Source organism: Thunnus thynnus, chromosome 6 (genome assembly GCF_963924715.1).
Source record: "Thunnus thynnus chromosome 6, fThuThy2.1, whole genome shotgun sequence".
Lineage (NCBI taxonomy): Eukaryota > Metazoa > Chordata > Actinopteri > Scombriformes > Scombridae > Thunnus > Thunnus thynnus.
This window is the reverse complement of record NC_089522.1, coordinates 25,284,354-25,303,589: the sequence shown is the minus strand read 5'-3', so window position 1 is coordinate 25,303,589 and position 19,236 is coordinate 25,284,354. Positions and strand designations below refer to the sequence as shown.

The window sequence follows — 19,236 nt, the reverse complement described above, 5'->3', positions numbered from 1 at the left end:
TTATTCACCTGTTGACTGTTACCTGATTATTGTTATGTACTTTTAGTTTGTTTGGTTTGTGAATTTATCTTGCTGCCTTATATTTTTTACATGACTTGTTTTTACAATATCTGCCTTTAGAACTGTACATGAATAGTGGATTACTGTATACATTCTTTTTCACTCTACTCTTGACATTGTTTAAACAGCCAATAAAAAATGTAGATTTGTAATTTTTATTTGTAGCGCCTTTTTTTTTTTTTTTTTTTTACAGAACAGTTGCATTCATAGTGGTCCACTTAAACAGTGGCATATTACATTTGTAAAAAAACAAACAACAAAAGGAGGGTTTTAAACCTGGGAATAAACATACATAAAAACAGAGACCAATGAATGAATGGTTACATGTGTGTAAAAATCAAATCAAACCCTTGTAGTTAGAGCAAATGTTCTGTATTATTAATGTTATCTGGTTTTCATAGTTGGCTCTGGACTGATAAAAACCCAGCTAGCAAAATATAAAAAACATGAGTTGAATATGTAACAAAATAATCTAAAATCAAAGGTCCACTTACTTGTCGTCATTCAGTGAACAGTGCTGACTAATGTGTCATCATGTGATTTAACTTCTGTCTTAGTTCAAAGATTATCTCTGGATGTGAATGACCATTATATGTGGTTGAAAGTGAACTTTTGAACTCAGACTACTGTTTTGTCACCAAAAGGTCATGATTAAACTTTCATGCTCAAATTCCTTGGTTATATCTATATTAGGATATCACAAAACATTTTAACATACTTTGATGCCTGTTGTAAATAGTTTTACAACAAATAGGATTTCCATTTACTTGTAATAAGGTTTAAATAAGTTCATTTGATTGTCATTGTACCATTGTAAACATGCCTGAAATCCTATTAAACTAATTTGAAACAATGTTGGCAGACACTCAAAGAGTGGATGTAGCTTGACTGAAAACCACGTCACTCAGGTTCAAGGGTTAGCAAAACTTCTTGTTTGGCTTTGGTTTGTTTTGTTTTCAAGTCAAATGCCAGTATTGTGACAGCTGTGGTTGAGATATTAGTACAATAAAAAAAAGGGAAAGCCCAACACTTTTGCCAAAACAATCTTCAGGTGTTAAGATAAGTTAATCTGAGTTATGAGTGTGCAACTTTCCCATCTTTAAAAAGTCTGCCTACGAGAAAGCACCTAACTTGTTCTTCCTCAACCTAAGTAGTGTTAGAGTACAACTCTATACATATACCAAAAAAAAAAAAAAAACAACAATACCAAAAAACAAAAACCCTAATGTTACTCAACATTTAAACAATGCTGAACTGATATTAACAGTGTCTAATTGTTATATCTTGGTTATTTCCTTTTAGTCTTTTTGTTGCAGAATTTGAAAAGAAAAACTCCAGGTGTGCAGAAATTCTGGCAGGTTTTTAAACAAATATGGACAAACATGACATTTTGGATGCTGACAGTATACTGCTTAACTAAATAAAAGACAAATAAATGTTACAAATATAATAAAAAGGTATACTGTTTAAATTAAACACTCATCAACACTGAAGAATTCAAACAATACTTCAATAAATCACAGAATTCCCTTTGAAAGTAATAAAGGCATCAGTCCAAAGTGTTGCAATTATTCACCTGATGAAGAAGTACTCTAAAACGCAACTTCTCTCTATCTTTTCTCTTTGTTCCACTGGTCTAAAGTGCTAGTAGGGGCGGCTGGCAGAAAGACGTTAATTCTTGTCATTTTCAACCTGTAAGTACTAAGTTATGAGAACTCTGTAGCTGAACTGATATTTAGTGTTATAAAATGTTTATGTCTGCACTCTGACAGGACACCGTGTTGAAGATTATTGTTGCTTGCAATTTTCCTTCTTCTCTTTGGGTTTAGTGCGTCCCGTTTTATCCGTTTGACGTTTTGTGGGCGGTATGAAAGTAGGCTCTTCTAGGAAGTCATTTAAGCCAGAATGCGGCATGGGAAGAGACTGACAGGTTGGGCCTATATTGGAGGAAAAGGATGTGAGTGTCCAGCCATTGTTTTAACAGCTCCGTTTCAAATATTATTCGTCCTGTTTATATTACCTGTTTGTCCCACTTGAATGTTCTCTGTGCCTTGCCTCCTGGCCTGGAAGGTCGGATCCAGCTCCTCCGCAATGTTTCTGATCTGCTGGGATTGTCTGTAAACACAGCAGTTGTAGATCAGCATATGCAGTAGATAAAAGACAAATGGTAACAATATGGACATTCTTCAGTTTCACGCATATTCATGTTGGGACAATTACAGTATTGTGGAGGTTGGGCTGGGTGGCTGATTTTCTGGGAAGCAGTCCTCAGTCGGGGAAGGAAGCCCCTCTGAGTCAAGTCTCTCTCGCTGGAAGTGGACAAAAGAGTCTTATTTAAAAGTCTTATATAACTTATTTCATCAGCTCATTTTAAAAATGAACTGATGAAAATACCAAATCTAACAAAGAGTAAAGTGGATCTTTCAAAAGATAAGTACAAATCTGTCTTTGGAAGTTTAAACCGTTTTCAATACTGAAGACATGTTTACCTGTCTCTCTCTTGCAGCTCTTCTGTCATGATGATTGATCATCGCTCTGTGCTCGCGCCACGATGCTGGCCCTTCTAACTCACGAGATCTTCGCTTTGACTTAATTTCTTGCTTCTGCATAAAACGAGCAATTTCCTAGAGCAAAACCCCCCCAAAATACCAAAACAAAAACAATGAGGTATCATTCAACAGGTGGATGTTAAAAACACTAGATACATGGGTACTGACGACATGTCAGTTCATCATTGTACCTCATCCTGCGCCACTTGTGCTACTCTGAAGTCTCCATTGGGGTAAGAAGTATGTGGAGAGGGCTGGGAGTTCTGTGAGAACAAAACAGTAAATATCAGAAAAAAAATGAATGAAAATGGGAGTTCTGTAAGAACAAAACAATAAATGTCAGAAAAAAAATGAATGAAAAGAGAAACTGATCTTCTGTCCTTTCACTTTGACTCCTCAATCACAGTGCGTCATGATAAATTCTTGGGTCTCTTACCCTCCTCAAAACCTTTTCCTCTTCCTCCTGCAGCTTGCGGGCCAGTTCTTCATCCTGTAGGACCTGCTGCAGCTCCCCCAGATTCAGGCTCGCCTCGCCTGGCTGTGGCTGCGGTGAAACTCCTATGGGTGACGTTTGAAGTGACAGAAATCAAATGTTAAATCTTAAATGGTAAATGGTACAGAGGAACTGAAATGACGATGAGAGCAAAGCATACCGGTAATAAAACAAACATAAAAAAAGAAATTCAGTGATGAATATTACAAGTGTAGTAAAACAGAAACTGAATGACACAAACTCCAATAAAATTTGAATCATACCAAAAGAAAACAGGACGCAGCATGTAAAGGCATGTTGCTATGTTTTGAAAGAGACCGCATAGTTTTTTCTCAGGCTACATCAAGACCGAAAGACTGATGATGAGGATGGAGATAAGAATGAAAGCACACACTGAAGATTATTTCAGGACTACAGGAATTGTGGTTATGAAACAGAAAAATATCCCACTTCAGTTAGAGACCCCAAATTTCTTTAGATTGACGATGATTGAGGGAAGATGAGAGGAGCAGATGTACACAGAGAGGTAGAGAGCACAGCTTTGGAAGCTTTCACTCTGCAGATTGGAGTTGGCTGCAGTTCTGGGTGTTACAGTACCTGCTGCCTGGTGCCTTGACCTATCCCTGGTTGAATCCCTGCGGCTGCTGAGGCTTTGGCTACGCTGTGAGGCTCTGCGATGGGGCCGCTCTACTCTCCTCTCCACCTCCTGCTCCTCCTCTGAGCTTAACCTTTCTTCTATGGCCATGTGCCAATGCCTGCATTCGCTTGTTGTCCTCTTGACCCTGCAATCATTTGCATTCCTCTCCCTCTCGTCATCGTTAGTATACCTGTGCTCTTCCCACCTCCTACTGCCTCCCCTTTCTCTGTGAGTCAGATATGAGTTTCTACTACTAATTTCATAAACCTCTTCATCATGACCCTTATCATCTCGCTGCCTGTCACGGTCTTCTCTATGATCTCTCAAACTGTTCTCTCGGTATGACAATCTCCTCCTCTCCCTAATATCTCCATGGAAACTGTGCCTGGTGGTGGCAGCTCTCTGGAAGACTCTCTGATGTGGTTGGGAATCGCCGTGGGAGACCTCACTCCCGTGAAGTGCTTGGCTGTCTCTGCTTTGAGGCCTTATTTGCAGTGGTGCCCCATTGCCGCCAAACCTCACTGGCACACCCCTCTCTCTGAGGACCTGGCCTAGCATCTCCCAAACTTGGCTGCTTTCACCCTGGTGCCTGTTAGAGCTCAGGGTATTGTCCTGAAAGCGAACATGTTTGTCAGGGTTGTCCTTATAAGTCCAGGTCCTTGCTAAGTCTCTGCTGCTGTGTCTACTCCTGTCAGGTAGCCTAACAGATTCACTGCGACTACATCGCCTTTCTCTTACATCTAATAACCTAGAGTCTCTATCCTGATCGCTGCTCCTGTACCAGCCCTCATACTCCTCTCTATGATTCCTTTCCTGCTTCCGATCCCTAGGCCTCCTCTTCTCTAGGTAACCATTTTCATAATAGTCCTCATCCCACTCTCCCCTCTCCTCCTCCCGGTCTCGATGCTCCTCTGTGAAGCTGCTGTGAGTGCAAAGACTTCTGTAGTTTCTCTCTTGTGGCTGATGTAAAGATGCTCGCCGTCGAGGAGGTGCCGTGTTGTGTTTTTTATTCAGTCTCTGGGACCTGACAGAGAGCTGTTCAGAGAAAACTGTGTCCAAGTCCTCTGAATCCTCACTCAAAGACTCTGTTAATTCACTCCTGATTTGCCTAATGGAATATGTGTGTCCTTCATTTGACCATGAAGTTGTGTTTTTCTGAGCTGCAACCCCTCTTGGGGAGTCAGCCTGAGGCCCAGATGAATGGTTTGAATGGTTGCGAGAGGTAGAACGTTGCCACCTGGTGGCGGTAGATGAGTACTGCTCCTCTCCTTGTTGAAGGCTGCTGAGTGTGTGCTCGTTTGGGGATGGCGGTGCAGGACTGCTAGCGCTGCCTTTAATAATGCCAAACATGCAAACACAAAAGCAGGGAGGGTGGGTGAGGCTGTTAGCGGGTACTATTAGACAAGTGCAGTTAATAATGACACATAGCATTAAAAACAGTTGCATGTCACTTAAGTATGAGTATTTGTTAAATTATTTGAGTGTTTTAGATAAAACTAAGGCATTCCAATACATTTATAGATTGGAATACAGATATACTGTCATGCGTAAAAGACAATATAAAAGACAACATGTGATATGCATGCAACTGATTTACAACACAACACATTATGTAGAAAATAAAAAAGTGTGATAACTATGTGGGGCATGTTCTGTTCATGTGGAGAATGACTTAAGTACAACAATCGTAAGCAGTAGCAGTGGAGCAAAGCATGGTCAGTGAAAAGCTAAGGAAGCACTGGGTTTTGTCCTACTTTAATTGCAACAAATATATCTCTGCAAATGTCTGCATACATTTAGTTAAAAACATCACATCCTGAAGAAAGTAAACATTTTGCTTTAAAATTATTTTGTAACAGACAGAATGACAAAACTTAAACTGTACCTTCACTACGACCCTCCTGGCCTCTGCTCCTCCTTCTGGTCCTCTGCTCCTCCTCTTCCTGCATTTGTTTAGCAATTTCCTGTGGTGAAACAGGCAGACTGATTACTTGTTTGCATTATAAACCATAATGTTTAACCAACATGAATTTAGGCTAATTGAAGGTTACAGAGATGGAGTTGTTCTGTCACATAAGCAATTAAACAGACACATATTTAGCGCAGTTTTTTTTTTTTGGCTTTGAGAAGAATGTAACACTTAATGACTTTGTTACAACCCATCAGTCCTAACCTGTATCTTCTATCAATAATAAGGTCATATAATTGTGTTCATGAGGCTCATTTGCCCTTAAGTCAAAACCAACCATGAAACTAATTTGGTTATCATGGCACAGTTGATAATGGACTGTCCTGATACCCTCATAACATGTTTAAAGCATTACAAAATGTCAAAACCAAAATCATTCACTGTGATTTACCTCTTCTACCACTGGTGTACAACCATGAATTGACAAGACTTCAAATATCTTGTCTAAGGCATCATGTATACTTTGTTGTTTTTAACCAGCAGGTGGCAGCATAACATAGACCATGTAAAAAGTAAGCAAGGTAACAAGTTAACCCCTGATTCAATGTCACAAGAAATATTATCTTATGAAACTTGATTAATGGCTGAGTTCATTTGCACCAGGGTTGTGTTTTTCTGTTAGCTTGATTCCACTACATATAAATATTGAGAGAAGAAAACTCTTATACTGTATATACTACTTTGTTTAACCTAGTATCACTCCTTGCCTCCTGAGCTCCCTTCAATTTGATCTATGTTGTTAGTGTTCAAGTAACAACAACATTGTAACATAAACCAAACTCTCAGATCCTGTTAGGAGTTTACTGACTTTACATCACGAAGAGAATCTCACTCTATCTAGTGTGCGAGCTACATTTGACATGTCTACAGAAGAGGCTATACCAAATGCAGAGCCATGTTTGGTGACTTAGTGCCACTGTGAGGTGACCCGACATCTTAATAGTGGCTATTAAACACAAAGCTGACTCTAGGTGGCCAAACTAACTGTTCCAGGTGGGGCTGTGGCTAACTCAGTAGAAACTAGGAGACTACGTGAGAGACAAGCTAACTTTTCATCTCCTTCAGCCTGCACTCTGGTCCAGAAAAACTCCAACAGAAGCAGGTCAACAGGACTGTTTCACTTGAAGTAACACCTTGTCACTGGGGAATGCCAGCTCTTACCAGAGCTGCTATACTTGTCTACTCTCTGAAGGAGAGCCCCCCCACCATGTCTGTGTTGTTTTTTTTTCTTTGAAAAGGCCAGATCTAATAATGTTCCCTACCAATCAGCAAATTCTATCAGTGAATTCTATAAAATCTCTCTGTAGGCTGCATCTGCAACATAAATCATAACTAAAAGCTAACGCAGCTCCTTTTGCTTTGCAATCAGAGCGTGTGTGTCAGCCACTTTGCCAGCATCAGCAGACAATTAACAGCTTGCCATGGCAGGTTAGGTGTGGAGTGCCACAGGGAACTGGCATTTAAAACTGCACAGCTTGACGCCTTCTGTTCCTTAATTAAAGGCACTATCTACAGGGAGGCATATATTTAATCAACACCTCTGATCAGCCGGTCATTAAGGTAGGTAGGCTAACAGGAGTAGTAATAGTTCATTTGATCCTAACATCAACACTCATAAAAAGAAATTATTACATCCACAGAGGAGTAAACATTCAAATACCATGTGCTGCATAACCTGGCATGACTTTTAACCCAGTAGATAAACTAGGCTTTCAAATTTAACACTAAGTGTACACACCTGAGTCCAAACTCAACCCCTTTAATAATGATGAATGAACCCCACAGCCTCTATGACCTCACATCCTTCAAACAAGGAACTTTTATAATCCTGTTCAAGGGAGCCTTCTCTAAAAAGGAAACTGCAGGGTAAAGGAAAATATTATGCTGGAGCAGCCTTGTGACGCAGACAGCTCCACTGGACCAGCTGGGGAGTTTCGTGGCAGAGTTGGCATTTTATCCCCCACATTGCTCTTGTCATTACACAGCTCAACTCCTCATTTCTATTGGTGGACTGTTTTTTTGTAAAGCAACTGATGTTCAGAAATGCACATGCGCGCCGTAAAAATGCGCAGAGACATAAAAACAAAGTTTTTCAGGGGCTTCTGAGTGCACACTGGAGCAGCAAGGGAGAGATGATTGATGGGTACCATCTGGTTGCCCTGTTGTGTTTGGGTTACAAGATGAATTGTTTTTTGTATTAACACATTTTGGAGAAATCTAGTGTTATACCACAAATTAGAAAGTAGGGCATATGGACAACATATATGTAACCACAACTATCAGAGTTATCTGGATATTATGATGTTATATTTGTATCCAAAATCAGATGGTGAAAAAAACTTTTATAACTTAAACCAGACTTAGAGTCCACAGCCATGCTAGCAGCTCTGAGGGGCTATAATAGTGAAGCTTTGAGCTGAATGCTAATGTCAGCATGCTAACATGCTTACAATGACAATATATGCTGATGTTTAGCAGGTAATGTTTACCATGTTCACGATGTTAGTTTAGAGTGTTAGTCTGCTAATATTTGCTAATTAGCACTACATGCAAAGGACGAGTGAGCCTGATGGGAATAGTTTTGCAGGTATTTGGTCATAAACAAAGTTCTATTGGTGGACTGTTTTTTGCATTGTGGACTGTTTTTTGCATAAATTCTTGATGGAGAGTGAAGGCATTACCAGAGTTGTTACAATTCATCCAGAGATGAACATGAATGTCTGTTAAAAATCTCATGGGAATCCATGATATATACTGTAGTGTTCAAGACATTTTGCTCAAAACCACACGTCAACCTCATGGTGGCACTAGAGGAAAAGTCAGACAATCACCAAAGTGAGTAGGATTCATCCTCTGGGGACCATGAATGTCTGTACAAAATGTCGTGGCTATTCATCAAGTAGTTTTTGAGATATCTGAGTCTGGACCGAGGTGGTGGATCAGCTGACTAACTGAACAATGCTGCTATCCATAGTCACACTGCTAGCTTGGCTTAAGTGTCAAGAATTTAAAATGTCATTATATGAAAATATGGAGACATGAACGATATTAAAGAATTATTGCCCAGCTTTACCACAAATGAGAAATGTCCTTTAATCTAACTCGCAATGTCATTAGGATAACATTTAACTAACCTGTTTGGAAACCCAGTGACAATGTTAAACCATATAATGGGAGGATAACCAAATGAAGGCTGAGTCACTCCTGATTAAAACACTGCCCTTAGATGGCGTTTTACTTAACCTGCCTCTTCCTCTAACTGTGCAATAAAGGTTTTACACATAACAAGTGTGCACATTCAGTGAGACTATATGTGCACACATGAGTGCAGTCGGTATGAAGAGTTTGATGGTCCATGTCTCCAATCAACCACCAGAGAAATTGCTTGAGCCATCATGCGGATGGGTAGCTGACAGGTTGTGTGTTTAACTGCTGACTTGGCTCCTACGGGCCTCTTATGGTACAGAGGATAAATCAGAGGCCCAGAGCAGCACTTTTCTGCAACTACCATTCATTATGGACTCAGTTATTCCTAAGAGAGAGCAAAGAGAACCATAGGATATTTCCTGACCTGCTGATAACAGGTAGCAAATAAATGATATACAAATATGTCCCGAGTGTCATACAAGTCTATGAGTTCCTATGCTGAATGTGCTTTCACTAAGTTTACAGATTATGCTGGTGCTATTTTGAGTTTGTGCCTACTGCCATGGTTGCCCCTCTGGATTACATTATGCCAATTTTTGTCTGCACTCAGTATTGTAGTTTGAGATACAAGGAATCATTAATCTATGTTTAAAAGCAGCTATTTTTACTCTGGACACCATGTGAAAAATAACTTTCAACAAGCCTGAACATCTAGCGAGTCCAATAATTCCACACTGCATTATGACTTTGCCTACTATGTCTCAAACCAGACAGTGGTTTGACATGTTTCTATGAACATTTTGATACTTTTTTCCCCGACTAATAAAACTCAAGAAGAATTCAAGTGGACCACAGCCACTTTGTCTGTGAAGAAGGAAACTAGCCACTGTCTTTTAACATACAACTTTCAGACCAGTATGGGGTGAGTGTTTGATACTCAAAGGGCAGAATATCACTTTCAGTCTTGATTTGGTTTTGTCCAGTTTTCTGTTTTATCATTGCAATGTGCAAAAGCTGAACTTGTTCATACAGCGTCTGGCTCTGCTCTGGTTACTGCTGGCAACTTGACACCCACGGGAAAGGATTTGTTCCTCTTTCAGGAGCAAATCCCTCAAAATATTTCTCTTTACAAAATTTGCTGTCATGTCTGTGTCTTCTTATTAGCTGGGATGGCATTCAGTTTCAAGCTAAGCTTAACACCGTGAAGTTTTTAATTTAAAAATGACAGAATGAGTGACTGCTGAAGGAACACTGATTTTCAACCTTGTTTCCAGATATCAGTCATTCAAAGGTTATGTCTTTATCTTCCACAATAATTGCTAGTTTCCTATATTGTTGTGACCAGCTGTATCTTAGAACCACAAAGATTTGTTTTCATCTCTCTAATGCACTGATGGATTGATAATTTGTACAGTCCACCAATCATATCATATGATGGACTGCATGGTCACTCACTGCTTAGTGTGAGTTTCCCTCCCACAGTCTTCAAAATGCAAGTCAGGTGAGCTGAGGACATGTTTTTCTGTCTAATGAATTGGCTTGCATTGATGTGATCAGGATGGACATGTTTCATCACAGGATAAAAGGTGATCACTCAGAACAACTTTATATTGATTTGCAGTGACTCTTCCCTCTAAGGGGACAAGTGGACCCAAACAATGCCAGCAAAATGCCCCCCCACAACATAACAGAGCCACCAGATCCCCTCACTATAGGGGTCAAACATTCAGACCTGTACCAGTTTTTCCTTTAATTTGTCACCTGTCTGTATTATCGGAGGTGTTAGCCATTTCACCTGTCCGTTTTCATTTTTGAAAGATGATCTGATACATTTTGTGTTTAAAGTATTATGGGACAGGTTAATTAGTAATTTGGGCAATAAAATATGTCTTATGGGCAAAGAAAAATTAGTAAAGCTCATCCATCATTGAAGCTTCATTTTTGTCTGGCATGTTTTAGTAAGCCTACTGTCAGTGTCCCAAGTATGACATCTTTTCATTTCAAGAGCACCTTAAGCAAATAATACTATGAGAAATAATGGTCTAATACAAACACTGATGGGTGCGGATTTCTAAATTGAAAAGATGTGTCATATAAAAAGTGGTCAGTAGATAACTGACAAGAGGATTCAGGTGACATCAGAACTGACCTTTGTACTCTTTATACTGGGTTGGTCTGAGCATTTCAAGTTGAAACCTTCTGGATGAATCTCACTGGAGTATGTATTCACTGTGGGAAAGGCTGTGAATCCTAATTCCTTTCTGAATATAAATGGTGTAAAAGTGTAGTTTGGACCAGATGACCACCAGCGTAGACTGAATGTCCACATTGACCTTGGACCTTGTAAAAAACATTGATAGATCTTTAAAGCACTGGAGGGACTGGAGGGATGTAATTAGATGCGGACAGAATTAGATGGGGTATAACTGTTTGTGCTCACCTCATCGTCCCTCTCCCTCCTTCGGGCTTCCTCAGCACAGCGCTGGATCTCCTCTTGAATCACACGGGCAAACTCAAAGTCCTGCTCCTCACTACAGGGACAGATAGAGGAGAAAAGAACTGCTGAAACTTGTTCTTAACTTAACAACCAACACATGATAGACAACAAAAATTCAACACACTGCAATCAACAGTTAATACATCTGCATTGTAAATGTACATACAATATAGTAAATTTGCATTAACAGTGCCTATACTATATATAATCAAATATATCTTTTTTTAGACTCTAAAACTCAAAAACTACACATCAGCAGTGGGTGTGTGTTTGGATCAGGAAGAACATGCACTGATGTCTGAACAGGGTCACCTACAGTTGTCTGGAGGCCTGTCTGAGGAGGGCACTCTGCTGGGCCTGTTCCTCCTCTTCCTCATCCTGCATCCTCTTGGCTATACGGATGTCATTCTGCACCAGCTGGTTCTTCTGGATGTTGGTGGTATAGAATTGCTCAACTGTGGATATAAGGCAGAGAAAAACAGAGAGGGTAAGACAGTATTCAATATTTACAATAAAGGAACATGTGTGATCTAGATTTGTAAAACATTAATCACATGATTAATGCGTTGTTTATTTGAAACATCCTCGGCTTACATTTGAGGAATCCTAAACACAGAAAGTAAATTATATGTCACATTGTTAACTATGCAAAGACAAACCACAACAGTGATTGTTTTGAGCTTGACAAACATAAGTTCATACATAACTACCTTAGGTTTCCCAGTTTGCCTTGAAAAACCATAATGTGTTCTACAGTTACTCCACAAAAACAAAATATATATATGGCAATCATAAAACAGCATTTTATTTAATTATGATTTATTATAAATCTGTCATTTGTATTAACATAACATAAAGTACACTCCTCAGCTAAATTATTTATTGAGATAACTAAATATGAAGACTCACAACACAGAAAGTGGTGATTCACTAAACCAGACTTGAGAGCAGCCCACATAATATAAATTACTCTACATGTCTGTAGTATGCAGCTGTGCAGCTGTCACATGTAGCTTGACATTGGACTTACTCTCCTGCTCCTGCAGGTGGTGTGCCAACGCTCCATCCTCCAGCACAGCAAAACACTGGCACACTGAAACAACAAAAGAACAGCGACACTTCAATACCAGACAAAAGGTTACAAAGTGTTGCGTGTTCAAAAATGCATAGAGGGGGAATATAACTGTTTAATAAAGTGAGCGGTTATCCCAGCTTGATGATAACTAAAACAACAGAAAAATGACAACAATGTTGAGTGGCTCTCTGGGCTCCATCCAGAACAAGAGCTGAACTTTTCGACACCCTAAAAAGAGACAATATAGCGGAGCTTTTGGTTCAGCACTTTGTTTAAAAGGGAAACAATACAGTATGAGTGCTGTATGTTATGATGGCTCTTTATACAACTCAGACAAAGACAGAGGAGTATGCCTTAAAACTTTAGAAAAAAAAAAACAACCACACACCACTCTGGCATGAATATGCTGTAAAATATATAGAAGGCTCTCATAAAAGCCCCATCATAACAGGGTACCAGTGCTCCAGAGAAGCACCAAGTGTACACAATTATTACTGTCCTCCCAAAGTCACAGAGTTTAGTAGCTGTAAAGCAAAAAAGACCGCCTCTTTCTAACAAAAGCAATAATGTGACACGCTCTGAAAATGTGCGTGTACATCTTATATAAAAAAGCATTACAAAAGAATATCTTTAAAGCTGTTGTTGAAAGGATCTCTCATTCTTTTATGAATGCGCTCACTATGACTACCAAATTAAGATGCAAAGTTCAGAGACTACCCCTTCACAGGGCAGCCAGTGCAGCTGGTACAAATGTACGTAGAATGAAATCTAAGTCTTTCATAAATCCAACAGCTTTAACTAAGAGCTCTCTATGCACCAACTGTGTCTGGTTAACCATATCTCTGTGGCAAACCAAGTCTTCCCTATTTCATGACCGTTCAGTCTGGCCACCTGCTGCTGGATATGTTAATAAAGCGTATCAGTTTCATGTCATTAATTCTCTCTCAGCCTTGTCCTTTATTGTCAGAGAGCTGACAAAGGCAGAGACTGGAATGAAAATACAAGAAAAAAAATCATGCGAGGGAAGTGTTCAAACGTGAGAAGTTAACTGCTCTGTTCTGTTCTGACCTAAATAAAATATAAAAATCCAGTCATATGGTTGTGATATACATATACATTTTTGCATTAGTCTTTGATCTGCACATTAATTTCAATCATTTCAGAGCCTGCAGACGTTTATTCTCATATATAAACATGTCAAGTGTTTACAGTAGTCCTTAATGAGTCACAATAGCCCAGCTATGTGCTGTAGTGCAAATGTGCTCCAAGTCTGTCAAACAAACTCAAAAGTTACTCAAGAGAAAATAAACAGACAGACAGACAGCAGCACTTTTGTCCATCTGTTTCCTCCAACTTGCAGACACACGGCTCCACGTGACCAGAAAAAAACCGCTTTGCCACTTCACTTATATTTTTTTTTTTAATCAGGAAACCTAGAGAAGCTGTCTTTTCCTACAACGGTGCTGTCGAATGCCAGGAGAAGGACACAGAAGAGATTTAGCTCAGTGCGGAGGGAAACGTTTCCAACCTGAGCCAGAGGCAGGGCCAATTAAAAACACCTGTCCGACCACTAATCCCTCTGCTGAGCTTATCAGAGCAGGCTGGGTCACGTCTGTGGATGCAACAGCTACATTTAAATCCCTGCACTTAATACTTGTGATACTCAAGTATTCCATTTATGAGCTGAGTTGATGCACATAAAAGCCATATGTTGTTTGTAATAACCTGTCAAAGTTCTTAGCCCGGCTATAAGCAACTCGGATACGTTTTACACTGCTGTAACACCATAAACTAAATCATAAATGTTAGAGAGGATATTTCTATATTATCTGGAACCCTATCCCAGGAAAACATGGTAAGCCTGCTGTTGTAGTTGTAACATGCTTAGTTTATTTGACAGCATATTGTTAAAGTTGCAGAAATCAGTGAACTACATACATGACTGTTGAGAGGCAAATCTGAAGCAGCATCTGCGATACTGTGCATATAAACCACGCTGTCGTCATATGCACTGCGGGGGACGAGTCAAAGCTAAGAGTCGCTTTCAGTTTGTTTACTTGAAGCTTCAATGACGCTTTTTTGATCCTTTTGTCAGAAGAAGAAGAAATCTAAAGCAAAGAAATGAAAAGAAGAAGAAGAAGCCAAGCAAAGACCTCAGAAGTTTACTTACCAGCTGAAGTTGTGCTGGATGGTATCACGGATGATGAGAACAAATTGGAGGCCCCGAGATTCATTGTAAGAGAGACATGTTGCGCCTACACTCTACAGCTGTGAGCATCTTTACAAAGTACAAACACATTAAAAGATCAAGCGTTCAATCCATCTCAGACTTTAAGAATGTTTCTCTGTGTTTGTTCGTCTTGGTAAGTTTGCACTCTTCAAGACAATTTTTGGATGGTTTCTCTCCACGGACACAAACACACTGACTTGGCATTCCTTGATCTCTATCTTGCTACTGTTTTCACATTCATGCTCTATTAAAAGTGAGTCATTTTCTCCTTCGTTATTGCTCTGCCGTACCTGAACTACTAGAGTCTGCACCAACAATGCGATGTTAAATTTCAACATTTACAGAATCGGCTCTGGAGTCGATACAACAGGTCAAACTGAGGATGTCTCCTCTTTGTCCTGTTCTGTTAATAGGGGAAGTGAGAAAAACAGGCCTCTGAATCACTGCTGTGGTCAAATCTAGTCAAATTCCACTCCTTAAAACCTCAAAATGGAGAAACTTCTGCTAGGAATAAGTCTCTGGTATGTTTCAGTCTATAAAGGCTCAACAGTCAAAGTTCATAGAAATCACCCTGACAATACTAAGCCACCAAAAGGGTCTGTTTACACCATAAATGACCCCGTAAGTCTACACCCGAGAGTTAACCCATACCAAGACAGACATGCATTACAACTTACACCTGTCGTGGAGCTTAAGAGACTATCCGCTAAATGGATCTCCAACCTGCCCTTATGTGTCCAGTCTGTCAATGAGGAGGGATTAAGTCAATGCCTTGGTTTTAATCCGACAGGACAAAGTGACAGTTCAAAACATGAGTTTACTCTTGAGTCCGACTCCAGAATTGAAAAAGCAGAAGAAATGACGGAACGAGGCAAAGATGGAGGCGAATGACAGTCGGTCTGTGTGTATAAGTGTGTGTATGTGTGTGTGTATGTGTGGGTGTGTCTGCATTGCGGGTTAACTTGTTTTTCCAAAGTCCTAAAACTACAGTCACATTACCCTATAGGGGAGGGACATGGAGACTGTGTTATTATGACTGCTAAACAGGTTTTGAGGGACAGGATGTGAGGCATTCAGGGGCCAACAGTAAAAACAAATGCTCAGTGCGAGTCAGTGTTTTCATAATCTTAAAAGAGACTCCTGCTTTAAGCTTCTTAATAAGGGCACTGAAAGGACCCCTTTTAGGCCTGTGTCTGTTTCCTAAGAGGATAGCGAATCAAAGATCCAGCGGAGAACAGAAATTGGCTGTGGCATTTGAACACGGGAAGCTAAAATCCAAATAGGGGTGAGATTGTGAAGAGGAGTGTAAAGGCCAAGAAATAAACAGATAAGATTTCGAAAATATTAGCAGTCTGTGTGTGTGTGTGGACTGTCTCTACCGTGAGAATGTGAGAGAAGGGTACATTACAAAGCAGGAAACCATGACCTTAAAGTTCAATTATTTCATATTTTTAAATACCGCTGAAGAAAAGGGGGCCATTTGTTACCTTTTTGCTGATGTAACTAAATAGTCATCTCCTAGGTGGATGCGTGTGCACTTTGTCTTTTTAGTAGAACAGCTGAAAAACTCCAACCAACATAAGAGAACTGACAGCCAATCACCCAAACCCAAAATTATGCAGATTGTCTCAGGCATCCAGCGCAAGGTAGCAAAAGATCAAACACTAACAGAGATATTTCTCTTTCATCTTCGCAACCACTTGGATAGCAGCAGTGGCAAGTGCCTGCCAAACAAAGAAACTGGCGAAAGGAGAAAATGACAAGGGTTCTATTTTCAGCCAAAATCCCCCACCGACCGCCCACACGCTCTCTCCCTCTCTCTCCTCCTCCTCCCTGGTCTGTTCTGTGTTCTCCTGCTCGCTGCTTTCTGCACAAAATTTCGCCAAAAAAAGAAAAAAAAAAAAAAAAAGTGTCTGTCCATCTCACAGCTCTCTGTGTTTTGTTATAAACTAGCATTAGGCCAGCCAGCTCATGAACTGGACCAGGTTGTCATGGAGAACAAAGAGAGGTGAGGGGTAATGGGAGTCTGGGTCAGTTGGTGAGAGTGAAATTAGGAACGGGGGGGGGTGAGGCGGGGGAATTCCTCTGGGAGCTGCATTCCCTCGGCACATCAGGCTATATCAGGAGCAGCCAGAGGAGGGACAAAACAGGAACTGATAAGGGGGGCAGTGAAAACAAAGAGATTTGACTTGGCCGAGACTCTCGGATGGGGAGGAAAATGAAGGAGAAGTGGGACACGGGGAACTACAGCTCTTAAGGAAATTGAAGCATAAACACTCACAATGGGACGTTAAGTGAGCGACCCCCGTGCCACAGAGCGTGACAGCAACACAGTTTGACAAATTTGTCCTGTTTAAGCAGATGATGATGATGATAAGCAGAGAAACGAACACGGACCAGACATCTGCTTTACATACTGATATTGTCTCAATTAGCAGTTTATTGCTGCTATTACCGGTTTTGTTTGTGCACTGGCCTGTGCTCGATAAAGCATGAAAATGCAAAGCCGCACAGTGTGCCCTTTGTGTATGGAAACAAGAGTGGTGGAGTGCTGAATTATCTCCCTTGATAAAAGACATGCAGACCTATTTCTATCCTATTCATTAGTGTGGACGTGTCAAACACTGAGTCAACGGTCTACACTCACGCCACAGCTTAGACATCCCTTACCTGGGAATGTTTTCATACTTACATACAAGCAAGCAAAAATTAATTTAGAACTGCATTAGCATAACAATGAGACAATCTTGTATATTTTTAAACAAATGGATTTTTTCCACCACCAGTTTGAAGACAGCTCTCAAATGTTAAACTATTTCCCCTGCTATAATCCTAATTCCAACTTGCTGTTTCTCCATATCTGAATGTCTGCATATGCTGTACAGCCAATTCATATTTGAGGTCTTACAGTCCAGAGACCAAACATGCATCATAGTTGCACTGTTTGAGTTAGATTGACTTTGAAATTAAATTTAAACTAAGCAGTTTTTCCATTAAGGTTTTGGAACTGTATATTCTACACAATGACTATTGTATTGCAAGTCAGAATATTTCAATATAAAAGAAACAAGCCTTCGTCTCTTGAGTGAGAACACTTTCTTTCCCCCAAATCAGGAACAGCTATCTCATTCCTTGCTCCTATCTGCACCCGGCATACCACACGCACCTTATGAGATCTCTCTCTGTACTATTGTACTGTATGATAGGACCTGTGAATGCCTGCTGCATATAGTCAAAACATTTAGCAAGCCACTTCCTGCGGTGGACACAGCATACTGATATCACGAGAATCAAGCACAGACACACAAAGTCAAAAGAAAAGCCACCATTACTTTTAAAACATACACAAACAAAAACCCACGGGAAGTTGTCTCATTCTCTTAAAGATGCAGCAGACGGGTAGTCAAGTCTGTTCTTAACATCCGCTGTGCTAAAGTATCCCTACTGGCTCAGTTTTGTAGCTGACCCTGACCTCTGACCCTTCCTATGGAGGGGCTAAACAAAAACAACTTTTCCCCAAGACAGACCCATAAAGCATAGCACATTCTGCACATGCCTTTTCCATACGCTGTGGGGTGCACAGAGTATGCTTTTCTTTTCCTGCAGATGTAGGAGTTGGGTCAGTGTAGAATAAGTGCTTACCTTCCTGGACACGTGGAAGGTTGGACTGGTCAATCTCCAGCTCTGCCATCACTGTCCCAGTGCTGTCACTGCCTCATGGTGATACTGAAGACCCTGGCATCAGACAGGGATTGTTGGAAGTTATTATCAAGCAGAATTAAATGGGACCTAGAAGCTAAGCACAAAGGAGATAGAAACCAGGCTACATGACGAGACATTTGCACATTATTGTCTTTTACTTAAACACAAAAACTGGTTTATCTCAGTGACATTCATGCACAAAAAGTCAACTATCAAACAAACTAAGCTAGCTGAAACCAATAGCTAACCTTGCTGATACCTAACTTGAGCAGTGCTGCAGTGAACACTAACTCGTGTCTATAATGTGAACAATATCTGCATTGCAGAAGGCCACTGCTGTTTGTCGAGCAAAGTAAATTTACCACCAGACAAACATTCAATCACTCTGTGTACCAAAGAGTCATTGTTTTATAACCTACCTGTTCCCACAGCACGCTGCCCACACAGGCTCAGTTATCCAGTGTTGTGTATGCACACAACAGCCTATTCAACAAGTACCAAACATGACAGCGAGGTGTCAACTTTGGAGTCGTCCGCTGCTGAGTCGCACTTTCCCTCTCCCTCCACTCTCCCTTCCTCTCTTTTTGCTGTCTCCACAAATTACCCAAAAGGTCAGGAACGTGCTTGACGGTTTCTAACGCCTGTACTGTGCTGTGAATTTTTAGAGCGACCCCGACGGTTGTTGTTCATCAATGAAACAAAGCCCCGTCGACCTGTGATGGGAAGCCAGGGCGGACAAACTTTAGCCCACAGTCTGTCGCTCTCCGGCTGCTTCTTCACAGCTCCTGTTCGGCAGCAGTGGGGGCGGTTAACGGCTGCTGCCTTCAGTGCTCCTTCAAGCTCAGACTTACCTCTGCCAAAGTTTAGTCACGATGAT

At 40.6% G+C, this 19,236-nt stretch overlaps 1 protein-coding gene across 2 annotated transcripts; it reads right to left on the bottom strand.

The window, feature by feature from the left end:
* Positions 1-176: 176 nt before the first annotated feature.
* On the bottom strand, positions 177-19,196 carry ccdc187 (coiled-coil domain containing 187). 2 transcript variants are annotated; one of them, XM_067592911.1, is made up of 13 exons: positions 18,779-19,196; positions 18,300-18,392; positions 12,383-12,445; positions 11,669-11,807; positions 11,296-11,386; positions 5,625-5,703; positions 3,700-5,070; positions 3,046-3,167; positions 2,801-2,872; positions 2,550-2,684; positions 2,281-2,369; positions 2,081-2,175; positions 177-1,997 (listed from the first exon to the last, which is right to left on the bottom strand). In XM_067592911.1, exons 2-13 carry the CDS (start codon positions 18,346-18,348, stop codon positions 1,849-1,851), a joined length of 2,454 nt encoding a protein of 817 aa, XP_067449012.1. In that variant the 5' UTR covers positions 18,349-18,392; positions 18,779-19,196; the 3' UTR covers positions 177-1,848. The 2 variants fall into 2 exon arrangements, with proteins under 2 accessions (XP_067449012.1, XP_067449013.1); XM_067592912.1 differs by lacking the exon at positions 3,700-5,070 and having other exon boundaries at positions 18,779-19,164.
* Positions 19,197-19,236: the final 40 nt, after the last annotated feature.

What these genes read in the sequence shown, in the direction of transcription:
- ccdc187 (XM_067592911.1), bottom strand. Translation starts at nt 18,348, where the DNA reads ATGGCAGAGCTGGAGATTGACCAGTCCAACCTTCCACGTGTCCAGGAA. An exon ending in CCACCTGCAGGAGCAGGAGA is followed by an intron (nt 11,808 to 12,382) that starts GTAAGTCCAATG and finishes TTATATCCACAG; the next exon opens with TTGAGCAATTCTATACCACC. An exon ending in GTCAAGGCACCAGGCAGCAG is followed by an intron (nt 3,168 to 3,699) that starts GTACTGTAACAC and finishes CGTCACCCATAG; the next exon opens with GAGTTTCACCGCAGCCACAG.